General features: G+C 44.1%; 2 protein-coding genes across 10 annotated transcripts in view; both read left to right on the top strand.

The window, feature by feature from the left end:
• CEMIP (cell migration inducing hyaluronidase 1) overlaps positions 1-12334 on the top strand; it is a 182029-nt gene that overhangs the window by 2220 nt on the left and 167475 nt on the right. The gene's annotated exons all lie outside the window — the stretch shown is intronic.
• The window catches only part of LOC133369860 (inactive cell surface hyaluronidase CEMIP2-like), a 106123-nt gene that overhangs the window by 23690 nt on the left and 70099 nt on the right, over positions 1-12334 (top strand). For all 9 annotated transcript variants that reach the window (XR_009759007.1, XM_061595563.1, XM_061595564.1 and 6 more), the window contains 5 exons: positions 1433-1991; positions 5353-5522; positions 6905-7093; positions 8116-8285; positions 10634-10843. Coding sequence is in view for 8 of the 9 variants with exons in the window: in XM_061595563.1 (XP_061451547.1) it covers positions 1433-1991; positions 5353-5522; positions 6905-7093; positions 8116-8285; positions 10634-10843 (1298 nt within the window). In the remaining variant the exon portion in view is untranslated. The remainder of the gene's footprint in view (positions 1-1432; positions 1992-5352; positions 5523-6904; positions 7094-8115; positions 8286-10633; positions 10844-12334) is intronic.

Raw genomic sequence — 12334 nt, 5'->3', positions numbered from 1 at the left:
TTTCTTTTTTTGCCTTTGACATAACGACTTGATCCTTGTGCATATGCACATTTTATCTTTTGTCATTCCCCAGAACAGGTGGAGGGATGTTTTAAAACCAGTGTCTGATTTGCCAGTGCAATGCAGAAGTTTCTCTTGAGCCTGCTGCTCTATCTTTTGACAGCATGCTTGCAAGTTGACATTCAACAGGTGTAGCTGCTTCACCTAGGATGCAGTTGTTAAAGGAGTGTAGCACCCTCCCCATAAAGGTTTTAATGGGAATCTGGGTAGAGATGGCAGATAAGGCATTTTGGGGGTCATTTTCTGCTCCCTGTTCTGTTGAACAATTTCATTCACTTTCAGACAGGTCTTTTTTTTAATATAGTACAAACTGCTTCAACATCGCACTTACATCCCTAACAACCTTGCATGGTGACTTAGGGGTAAAGATAGCAACTGGCCAATTGTCTAGTGAGCATCTTACCAAGTGAGACTTTGAACCCAGGTCTTACAAGCCCAGCACTTGATCCACCGAGCAATTGTGAAATGATGTGGATTGAAGGCTAGTCCATTAGGGGAAATGGGGCACCACCCCACCAACCTCTGTCTGCCCTCGTCTGCCTGCCTTTGTACTTACAACCATTCAGGGGATTGCTCTACTTGCTATTGGCTCTGGTTCAATCTACTGCTGGTCTCCCTGCCGTCCTCCCCACCAGTCCCATTGGGCACCAGCTTCCACTGACTATATGGGTTGGTTCAGACATGCTTATTTGTCACCAGGTGAGCACAGCATCAAGCAATGACATGTGCCTGTGAAAGAACGCTCACGTTCTCTCCAACATAATATGTTTCGATGGAGTAGTTCACACGTTCAGCTGCCACTCGTCAAGTGCAGAGAAATCAAGTGAAAAGAGACATGCATGTCTGAATGAATCCTGCCTGGTTTCCTTGTGGCTGATGTGATCCAGCAATTAAGTAATGGTCTTTGCTCACTGCCTTTCTCTGCTGGTTCCTAGCCTTGCTGCCAACCAAAGGGATAATATAATAATTCTTAACACTGTGCAGTGCTTTCAGATATGCAAAGTGTTTCACGTGCAGTGTCCACTTCTAGTCCTTACAACCATCCTGTAAGGTTCTTATTATCCCCTGATTTGCAGATGGGGAGACTCAGACTGGCTTGCCAAGGGCCACCTAGTGCATTCATGGCAGGGGTGAGATTTGAACTGGGGGCTTCCCAATTTGTAGCTCACTTGCTTCGCTGCTGTGCCGGAGGCAAGGAACCTCCAGATGTTATTGGCTCATCAGCCCCAGCCAGCATGGTCTAGTGGTCAGAGATGTTGAGAGTTGTGGTTTTAAGACATCTTTCAGCCTCAGAGGTTCCCCCACCTCTGCACTGAGCTATACTAGCCCACATATCTCAGAACATTGTTGCCTTCCTCTGCTTCCATTCCAGGGATCTTGGTATTTGCAGATGATCCAGAACAGCCGATCACTTTAAGAGCTCGCAGCATCCTTCTGGAGGATGGAGGGGCGCTCTATGTGGGCTCTGAATGCTGCCCATACCGTTCCAAGGCCATCATTTCTCTGTATGGGAAATCCACTGAGGGAGCCGACGTGGAAGGCTATGGCAAAAAATTCCTGGGAGTGGGCAGAGGAGGGATTCTGGAGTTGCATGGCAGGAAGCCTCGCTCTTGGACCCCTTTGGTGAAAACCTTGTACCCAGGGGGGCTCCGGTATGGCTCGTACGCCTCTGAAAAGCACTGGAGTAGCCGCGGCCTCAACGTTCGGATAGTGGATGTGGGCACAGCCCAGGTAGTGGCCGCCGAACGCTTTGACACCCACCTCCTTGTCGATGAAAGCCGCAGGTTAAGGGAATTCCTTGCCCATCAAGCCCCAGGCAATGTGATCGCGGTGGCCGTGGGGGATTCTGCAGCAAAGAGTTTAACCCTGGAGACCAGACACTTCCTCAGGAGCCTGCTACACAGCAAATACATCCAGCACTTGCAATACAGGTAATCTTAAAAGCATGGCTTCTAATTTGCACGCCTGCCCTTCTGCAAACATGTAGGCCGGTCTTCTCCAACGTACTTGCCCTCCAGATATAGCTGTGGGCACCAGCTCCCATCAGTCCCAGCCAGCATGGCCAATGGTCAGGGATGATGGGAGGTACAGTCCAAAACATCTGGTGGGCACCAGGTTGGGGAAACCTGATGGAAGCTTATCACAATGGAGATGGCTTTACGTTCTTCTTGGGGTTTTCAGTCATAAAGAGCCCTGCCAAGGGGTTCTGTTGCTTTTTTGTAATTAACAATGTGTAGAGGAGGAAGTGGGGATGAGCATCCCCACCCTGGCCCACTCCACTCCTTTTGCCCTCTAGGAGTTTATTAATTTACTTTCATTTATTTATTCAATTTATATCCCTCCGTTCCTCCCAGAAGGGAGGCAAACAAAAACGCTCAAAGCACTTTAAAACAGAAAGAATGTAAAATATATTAAAACAAAACATCATTAAAAGCTTTGTTTCTTGGACTTGTTGGTGGTGCAAATGTCCACAAATTTTGTCCTGGCTTATGTAGCCAGCCATCATTTGGTAATCTGGGTCGTTTCAAGTCCTCTGGACTTGAGTGGGAAATCTTGCTCAAACTGTGCTGTGCTTTGGAGTCTACTTCCACTAAAGGGATAGGCAGTGGTGGCTGGTGGCTCCATGTCAGTGGGGAAGCAGAATCCACTCCGGAGTTTAGTTTGAGCTTTCAAGGAACTATCCAAGGTGCTGAAGCAGTCCCAATTAAGAGTGGGATTCTTCAGCTATGGGGCCCCCAAACACAGGATGCAGAGATGCATTTAAAGCACCTTGGACAGATCCCTGAAAGTTTGGCCTGAAACCCAGAGCAGATTCCACTGCCCCACTGACATGGAGTCACCAGACGGAAGACGGAACCTGTGGCTCTCCCTAATGTTGTTGGAGTCCAGTTTCCATCAACCCCTGCTAGCATGGGCAGAGATGATGGGAGTTGTAGTCCAGCAACATCGGGGCAGGGGACAGGTTCCTCATCCCTGTTCTACCGGCCCTAAAGCTTAGCAGCCAATATGAGAATGCCCGTGAGGGGTGGCTTCTTTGCCAAAATGCTAAGGGATCTTGCTGCAGGCAAATGGCTTTGCAGAGGCTTCCAGATGTGCTCTGCAGGCCACGTAGATGTTACCTCCCTATTGCCCTCCCTGAATTAGATCATTAACATGTTATGCTTGTTTTCACTGATAGATGCTGTTGTTTCTTCAGCATTTGCTTATAAATGTCATCCATCAACACTAACTGGGCACCTAGGATTAACTGGTTGTTGATGGTGGTTTGGTGCCATCCATGTACATGGTGCTTTCTAAACAATGAGAGGAAAGATCCCTGCCTGAAAGGGCTTAGAGTGTGGAAATAGATGCAAAAAGAGACCACAAGGAAGGGGTGAACTGGGGTGTCAGGTTTGTCAGCAAATGAAACCCTACAAGGTTAAGAAGCAATGGAAATACTTTTTTCTATGGCCTGTTTTCTTCCATAGGCAATAAAGATACTTGGGTTTATTGCCTCAGGGCTAAAACCTCCCACATTTCCTGTCTGTGCCACTTGCCAATTGAATTAACTGGCATTTTCCCTGTATTTGTTTTTTTAATAGTCTTGGCTTCTGATCAGAAGGAATGTAACCAGCAGTTCCAAGGTGCCTTAAATGAGGTTGTAGGGATATCCAGCTACAGCAGTGTAGGGTATCCCAGCAAAACTGTTCTGAAGTCTGTTAATGTGTGATACTTATCATAAGAGAGAGTGAGACCATGTGCATGCTTGTAGTCGGTGGATGTAGCAGCAAATTAATTCAAAAAGTGGTTCTTTTGAAAAACCTGTAGTGCCACCATGGACAGCTCCTGGCCTTTTCTCCTAACAGTTGTACGTACTGCTGTCCAACCCACACATTTTCTCTTTTCTTCTTCTTTGCACTTGTGCAAAAAGTCTTTCCACTTTTGCACTCTGTGGAAGTTTTGCGCCAAAGGTAGATGATCTCAGAGCTTGAGAGAACTTGTGCTTGCACTCCTGAGTACAGGATCCAACATGCAATTCTGAACTAATCAAAAGTCAAAAGCCTACTTCATCTTGCTGCTGTTGTGTTGTTGTTTAAAGGCCGAGGTTGCATTCTGTCTCGTAGACGGTCCCATTTTGCCTTCAAACATCCTGGGTGCAACCTCCATGGAGGCTTTGCCTGTGCTCACTCGATCAAGATGAACTGTACACTGTTGCTGGTGAATTTCACCAGCTGTCTGTGAGGCTGGCTGTATTGTGGTTACTGGGTCCACAGGTTGATTGCAGAATAGCCATTGTGCTCTGTTGCTGTTTGCAGTTAGGGTGCTTCTATGCTTAATCAGAACTTCTTGAATTTATCTGTCAGTCCACCATGGCAAAATTGTCTAACCAACTGCCCTCATAAGGCTGCACTTCTGAGGATTCCTTCCTGTCGTCTAGTTCCCTGGAAGCAGGTGCATTTCCGAGAGAACATCATGTGCTTGCAGTATATATTTGATCACAAACATTTACAGCGGGGAACTGGTGGCCCTCCAGTTGATGATGGATTCTGGCTCTCAATGCCTTAGTCAGAATGGCCAATTAATTTTTTTTATTTATTTAGTCAACTTCTATACTGCTCAAGTACAATTGTCTCTAAGTGGTGTTAATAGTAAGCAAAGATGGGAGCCATAGTTATTGGAGGAACTTGTCGTGCTTTAGGAAGATGGAAAAGGTTACTGCTGTGCCCTTTTCAGTCCTATACATGTGGGTGAAGCAGCAGTGGGGAACCTGCAGCTCACGGGTCAAACGTGGCCACCAGGGGTTTAAATTTTGCTCGCAAGGACATTTTCTCCAAACCATGCCGACCTGCCCCACACCTGATGTCATATATGACATTGAGTGTGGGTCAGGTGGAGACATGCACATACTGCTGTAAAGTCTTATTTACATTAATGAGGACTAGAAACTAGAAAAGAAAAGAAAAGAAAAAGAACTGAATTTTGAGCCTATTATCCAGTTGCATGCTAGCATGGAACTAGGTACTATACAACTCCCCACTTTTTCCCTTTGGATCTGCAAATTCCACCCTAAGTATTGTCCCTGGGTACAAGTTTGTTCAGACTAGCTTTCTAAAAAAATACTAGAATATAGATCTGTGCATTGTTACTTATTTATATTGACTAAATAAAAGTGAACATCATTTTGCGTGCATTGAAGTGGCAAGAGGAGTGGCCGTGTGTAAATTCAAAATTAAAACTAGGCGAAAAGGATTTTGATACCTGGGTGTTACATTCTGCATCACAAGCCCCTTCTAACTCTCCTCCTCCCCCCAGACAACCCTGGGTCCTGGTTGGGATCCTCAGCGGAGATGCGTCTTCCATCACAGAGGATGCAAAGCCATCTCAAGGAAATGGGACAAGATGGATGGCAACAGCAACAAAGGAATTTAAGACCTACGATGGCATTGCCTTTAGAGTCACCGCTTACAGTGGATGGATCAAAGGTTTTAAAGCCCTTTCCCTAATCTCTTATTCAAGTATTATTTTGCTTTATATGCTGTCTTTCTCCTGCCTGCAAGAGTGGTGTTCGCTAGGGTATGAGCCTCTCCCTCCATTCTGAACTGTCACTTAGTTTACAGAAAGCTTTAGTGTATTTGATCAATTAAATCTGCATATGAATAAAGCAACAGGCTGAAGCAAAAAGCACAATTTATTTATTTATTATTTATTTATTAAGAATATTTCTCTCCCACCTTTCCAACAGCATTGCTCAAGATGGCGAACAATGAAAGGGAAATTAATCAAACTAGAGACTGAAATATATTACAATACACTATAAAAATCACTGAAACAGTACTAGTGATGGGATCCGTTGGCCAGCGCTGGTTCAAAAGCATTCCATCAACCTAACAGGCTGGCACTGATCTGAGTTCATTCTGTATCTGCTAGCTGCTGCTTTGAGCAATCTGTGGTTTTTAATATTAATATTTCATATTAATATCAGTATTAATATTAATTTTGAAGGAAATATCAAATTTCAAGAAATATCAATAAATTATTATTCTGGAATCAATGTTGTTAGAGGCGGGATTTTTTTTGAAAAAAAGTCTGCTTTCAAAACAAAGCCGCAGAAATTCGCGATGTTAAAATCCGATCCTCAATGATTGAGAAAAAGTGAATTAAAGGGAAATTCAGTACCAGATCTGAATTGGGCAGGAATTCTAGCACATCCCTAAATAGTACTACATAGAAAGATAGTGCTAGTCATAGCTACAAGCAGCAGAACGCACTTCCCAGGTTTCTTTGGGGGAAGCCATAAAGCGGTAAAATCCTACTTTAAATGTATGGTGCCGATGTGGCCCCTAGTCTGACATGCTAACCACTATACCACAGTGGCTCTCTGTTAGCATGGCACCATGCAGAAACGGATCCTGATCTCTTACAGTGACTATATCCATTTAAAATGCATGTGCACGCATGCACATTTAGAAAGGATGTTTTAGGTTTTTCTGGGGGGGAAAGCCAGAGAGAACTGTTTGATCTCTTGCATGCCAATGGTGTAAGTCTGTTAATAATGTTAGTTGTCTGTTTGTTGAAGTATTCAGTTGTATCTCTTGTCAAAATCTTGTTTCTCAGTGATAACAGTTCAACTTAGTTTCTCTTCTGCCTCCCAGTTGTTATCTATCCTTGTTACTGTTCCACTAAATCAACACTTTGAAGTCCCTGGTCAGAAAGTTAGTTTTTCTTGGAGGGTATAAAGCAACCTTCACCAACCTGGTGCTCCCCAAAACATTTTGAGGGTGCCCAGTTGGTGAAGGGTGATACAAAGACTGTGAAGGATGGTGGGCTCATGTCTCAACCCCACTCTGTTTTTTTCCCTTGCCAGGAGTACCCCACCACGGATTTAAAGTGGAAGTGTCCAAAGGCATCGTTTTGGATTTGGTGGATGACGTGACTAGCTGGCTACCTGGAGACAAGGTCGTCGTTGCCAGCACTGACTATTCCATGCATCAAGCTGAAGAGTTTAATCTTCTGCCTTGCCCTGAATGTCAGAGGAACCAAGTGAAGATTGATGGTATGAGCGACCATGCCTCCCTAAACTCTCCTTGGTAGAGACAGCTCCTGAATTTGTCCAGCTCCCAGTGTTATGAATGAAGGTAGCCAAGATCACTGAGCAGATGACAGGGAAACTGTTTGCAAGTAATAAAGACTGATGCTGTGGATAGGGCAATGTACGCTCATCCATTCAAGAATAGTGGTGTTGTTTACATTGGCTGATATTGGCTCTTCAGGAAAGGGGCATTCCCAGCCCGACCTGCAAATGCCAGGGATTGAACCTGGGATATTCTGCCTGCCAGGCAGTTGCTCCACCACTGAGTTGTGGCCCTTCCTCTATTGAATGTCTTGGGAAAATGCTGGTCACATACTCTATCCCTCCAATGATTTCCCCTTCCTTCACTTCTAAGGGGCTGCAGACTGACTTTTACTGTTTCCCTTCTCATTTGTTCTTGATCAGTATTACAAGACTCAGTTTTGCACCCAGAGCAGCAGGCCAAATGGGACTGGTATGGGACATGAGGAAGATAGTTAGATTTGGTTTTTTAAAAGAAATGTTTTGCAGTGGTGTGGTGACAAATTCAGAGGTGCAGGGACCCTTCATGACAGCCATGCCACGTCCCCTCACAGCCATGCCCCCTCGCTCACTCTCAGTTGTCATCTCCAGACTCCAGAGGTCTTTCCACGTGCAACTTCTCCCACAACAAGTCCCTAGGAGCCAATCGGCATGAAAGTGGAGTGTGTTGGCTACTGAGAAGGGCCTTCTCAGTAGCTGACTCACCTCTTTTCACTTTGATTGGCTCCAATCAGCAGGAAAGGACAAGGAAGCTTGTTAGAAGGCTGTTCTTAGTGGCCAACACACTCCCCTTTCATGCTGATTAGCTCATAGGACACTGGAGACATTGGGGCCCTGCTGTCAAAAACGTAAAGGGTCTAAGACCCCCTGAGACCCTGGACCACTACACCCCTGATATTTTGTAATGGTTTTTATGGATAATTACAGATTGGTGGATCTTTGCTTTGTTTTCCTTTTTTTGCCAGGAAGTCCTCTCTACCTTCATATGGGTGAGATTGTAGATGGTGTAGATATGAGGGCAGAGGTCGGCCTCTTGACCCGAAATATACTTATCCAAGGAGAGATGGAGGATTCTTGTTATGGACTAAACCACTGCCAGTTTTTCAGCTTTGATACCTTTGGAGGGCAAATTAAAGTAAGTGCATTCTCAGTGAACATCGACCAAACCCAATCCAGATATTTCGGGATCTGAATCTCCCAGTCTTAAAAAGAAGTACCCAAAAGTCTGGGAGTTGTATCCAGTGCTAGTCCTACTGGGGGAGACATTTGATTCAGTTTGCATTTAAAGTCGAATTGATCAAATTCACACTTTCTGAAACAATGTGAGAAGCAACACACAGCCATCCTTCGAAATTCACACTTATCCAAATGTTGCGATGGAATTCTCCAACCAAGGAATGTTTACAAAAATGCATATGTTAGGGGAAAAAGTGTGCCCAACAGAAATATATTGGTGAAAATAACATACAAAGATACATTATATTAGGATAAATTGCTTGCAAAAAAAGTATACATCAAGTCAAAACTGCACCTAAAAATGTATGCATTAGGAGCAATTAGCACTAAAACGCTGAACAGTCTTCATGAGGATTTTTTTTAAATCTCACATTGCTGCAGAAATGTTCAGAACTAAAGTTAAAAAAAATCAGAACCCGAAAGAATTTAAACTAACAGATCATCCCATCTACTCAGAATACCAGGCCCACTCAGAATGAACCCACTGAAATGAATGGATGTGAGTAACTTAGGTTCATGAGTGTCCACAGGTCTACTCTGAGTAGGACAGCTGGATATAATCCTTGGTTAACAAAATGTACACAATTGTGTAGGTCTAGGGTTCTGTCCATGGCAGGCACCTCCAGGCTCCAAAGCAAGAGTCAAAAGCCATTTCCTCTTGCTCCTCACCCCCTGGCTACTGTTCCTTCCCTTGTCAATCACTGCTGTGCCACTGCCCACCAAACTTCTGCCTTTGGCACAGGTGCCTTGATTTTTTTCCTTACTTGGCTGATTTCCCTTCCTCAGCTGGCTGAGGAAGTGTCTCCCAGACTGGCACCACTTTGCTAAGGTGCCCAGTAAGGATCATGGAGTCAGGAGATTCAGTGTAACACTTGATAACTGGTTCTCAGTTGAGCCAGTGTAAAAGAGTTGGGACATGATATCTTAGAAATCTGGACTAGAGTATGTCTCCTGTTTTTCAATATCTCAAAATCTTGCACGTATGAGTGGTGCTCAAATGGAAATTGGAAATGAGAGCTGTTTGTAACTGTTGCCTCCCCCCCCATCTCTCGTAAAAGTCCGTAAGGGCATTTTGTTAGAGTTTTGGGTAGGTATACAGTGCAGTAGAGTGCAGAAATAACTGGTCTGTTAAGACGGGTAGTTAGAAGAGTAAAGAAATTTTACAGTTTATTACTATGACAAGGCAGAGCCATACATGCTGAAGCAACCATGTGGCTTCTACTCAGGGAACCGTGACTAACTGAGAACAAAGGCAGGAAGAGAAGGAGGAAGGGGAGGAGCAAATCCTGCAAAAATAATGAACACTTCAGAGGAAAAATCAGCAGAGGGAAAAGGGCAGTTGTTCCCCACTGGTTCAGGTCACTTATAACATGCACTGGTATTTTACTCCCAGCACATCTCTATCTTGTGCAAGATGTTGCCACCTTAGAGAAGCCTTGTTTGGTCACTCTAGAGTATCATCACTCTCTTGGAGGCTCTTCTGGTAGAGCACAGGATGTGGAACCTATGGCCTTCCAAATAATGATGAACTCAGCTCCTCTCAGTGCCAGCCAGCATGGCCAGTAATGATAATAATAATAAATAAATTGATGGGAGGTTCCCCATCCCTGCAGTAGAGGAAGAGGGGGTGGTAGTTGAAGATGGCAATGCGCACCAAGTTACTCTGCCTCTCCCCTAAATTTTCTGCCAGTGATGGGAACAGCTCCCTACCTTGTGGCTGGACTCTCTGAATTCCATTCATATGGGGCTTTATAACTGAAAACCGAAAGTACCTACTACAGGTCACCAAACATAGCAAGCACAGAATCATAGAATCATAGAATAGTAAAGCTGGAAGGGGCCTATAAGGCCATCAAGTGCAACCCCCTGCGCAATGCAGGAATCCAAATCAAAGCATCAGAAGCTTCAACCTACGCGGCTGTTTCTATGCTACAGCCTGGATCTTACTTGCAATCCTAGGGTGAAGCTGCTAAGTTGCAACGGTGCAGCTATCCATGGTGCCTCATGCCGAGTTCTTCTTCATTGTTTAGCAGCTTGCGGGATCAGGCCATCCACCCAGCTTAGATGACATGTATATTTACTCGGTGTTTCTCACCACGGTTACCATCCTGAGCTACCTTTCAAACTGGAAAAAAATTCTGCACACGCTTTGTTCAGTGGGGGGAAAAAAGTGCTTGTCCAAGTATCATTTTGTGCTTCTTCTTTCTGCCACGCGCTCTTTCCTTTGATGTCTCTTTGTCTCAATAGATCCAAAAGGGTTTTGCCTCTGTCCACATGGCAGGAGTGGAGCTGAAGAACATGGGCCAGCAGATACTGGGCAGCTATCCTGTACATTTCCACCTGACGGGAGATGTGGATGAGAGAGGAGGCTATAACCCACCATCCTACCTAGACAACCTGGCCATTCACCACTGCTTCTCAAGATGTGTTGCCGTCCACGGAGCCAATGGTCTTTTGGTAGGCATTTGTTTTCCTTTTTCCTGCTGATGCCACTAAGAATGTTAGAGAACGCCAATGAAAATGGGAGGAGAAATTGCCAATATTTGCTTATTTATCTTATGTCTGGAAAAGACATCAATATGATCAATATTTCTGGTTGATTCTTTTAGTCCACAGATAATATGTAATTGATTACATGCCGCCGCCCCCTTTTGCATTGAATTTTCTTTGCATGGAGTAATTAATGAGAATGTAATTTACATAGTTATGTAAATTACATAAGATATAATTTCACCACAGCGGACAGCAAGATGAATAATATGGGTTTTGGCAGAAGACAGACTGCAGAGGAACAGAAACAGGGCTGCATGTGATACATACGGGGTGGAACAGAAAATGATGCTTTCTTATAGCCCTGATGTCCAGCCAGATTCACTTTTATTACAGTTTGTTATCTGAAATTCCGTCATCTGTCTTTCATGTTCTCCTTGTCAAAGGTTTTCCAAATTACCACCCATTTTAACATGCCTTAATTAGCAAAAAAAGATTAAAAGTATTTTGTTGTTGTTGTTGCTAAGATGGCCTAGTCCCATGGGATGCAATCCAGGCAAAATTTAGGAGACGGTCCTATTGATTTATGTTCCTAAAAGAACAGAACACAGCATTTGAAAACGATGTGGATGTGTGTGTTGCGGTATGTCCGCATTCCATACAGAAAGAGGAAGGACAAAATGCAGAAATCTAAATAAGGTTAATTGTTGGATTGATTATGTCAGGGTAGATAATGCTTTACTGCATATTTGAAAGGTCTTGGAATAACGAGAGCAGGGCAAATACATAGCGAAAGTCTGTTCCTTCTAGCAATTTAGGGCCCATCTGAGCTTTTAAATTTGAGATGCTTTGGGATGATTCCAAACAGCAAATTTATATATAGCTCTGCAACACAATAAATGACCTTCGAGCTCTCCAGCGATGTGTGTTGATGGCTGTTCTATGACATTCTATCATCGTTTGCTTTGACACTCAACCTATCACGCAACATGAGGCTGAAGGAATCTGGCCAAAATGTTTATCGGAATGCATAATCCAGGCCTATAGCCAGAAGTGTGTGTGTGTGTGTGTAGTGTCAGAGGGTATGTAGCAGGAGGGATCATAAGTCAATGCAAAACAAACCTTAACAAAAGCAGTCCCATATGTTTAAAGGTGTTTTTTTGTTGTCAAATCTAAAATTTAAAAATAAATGCCAAATGCTTGTCCTCCAGTGTGATTTGATACATTGTGCATATATGTGTCTGTCAGAGTAATCAGGCTTGTGCACCCAAGGAATAGGGCCTTTTTGACTGTGGCCCCATGCCTAAGGAATTCTGTTGCAACTGAAATGCTTCATGCCTCATCTTTGCAGGTGTTCAAATGGGGACTAAAGGCCTATTCAACTGCCTCGAATGAGGATCTCTGAGGCTGCTTTTTATGGGGCTCCTCTGTTTGAGAATTATTTATATTCGTTCATTC

Source organism: Rhineura floridana, chromosome 14 (assembly GCF_030035675.1).
Source record: "Rhineura floridana isolate rRhiFlo1 chromosome 14, rRhiFlo1.hap2, whole genome shotgun sequence".
Taxonomy (NCBI): domain Eukaryota; kingdom Metazoa; phylum Chordata; class Lepidosauria; order Squamata; family Rhineuridae; genus Rhineura; species Rhineura floridana.
Note: the sequence above shows the minus strand (reverse complement) of the source record. Positions and strands in the feature narration are given on the sequence as shown.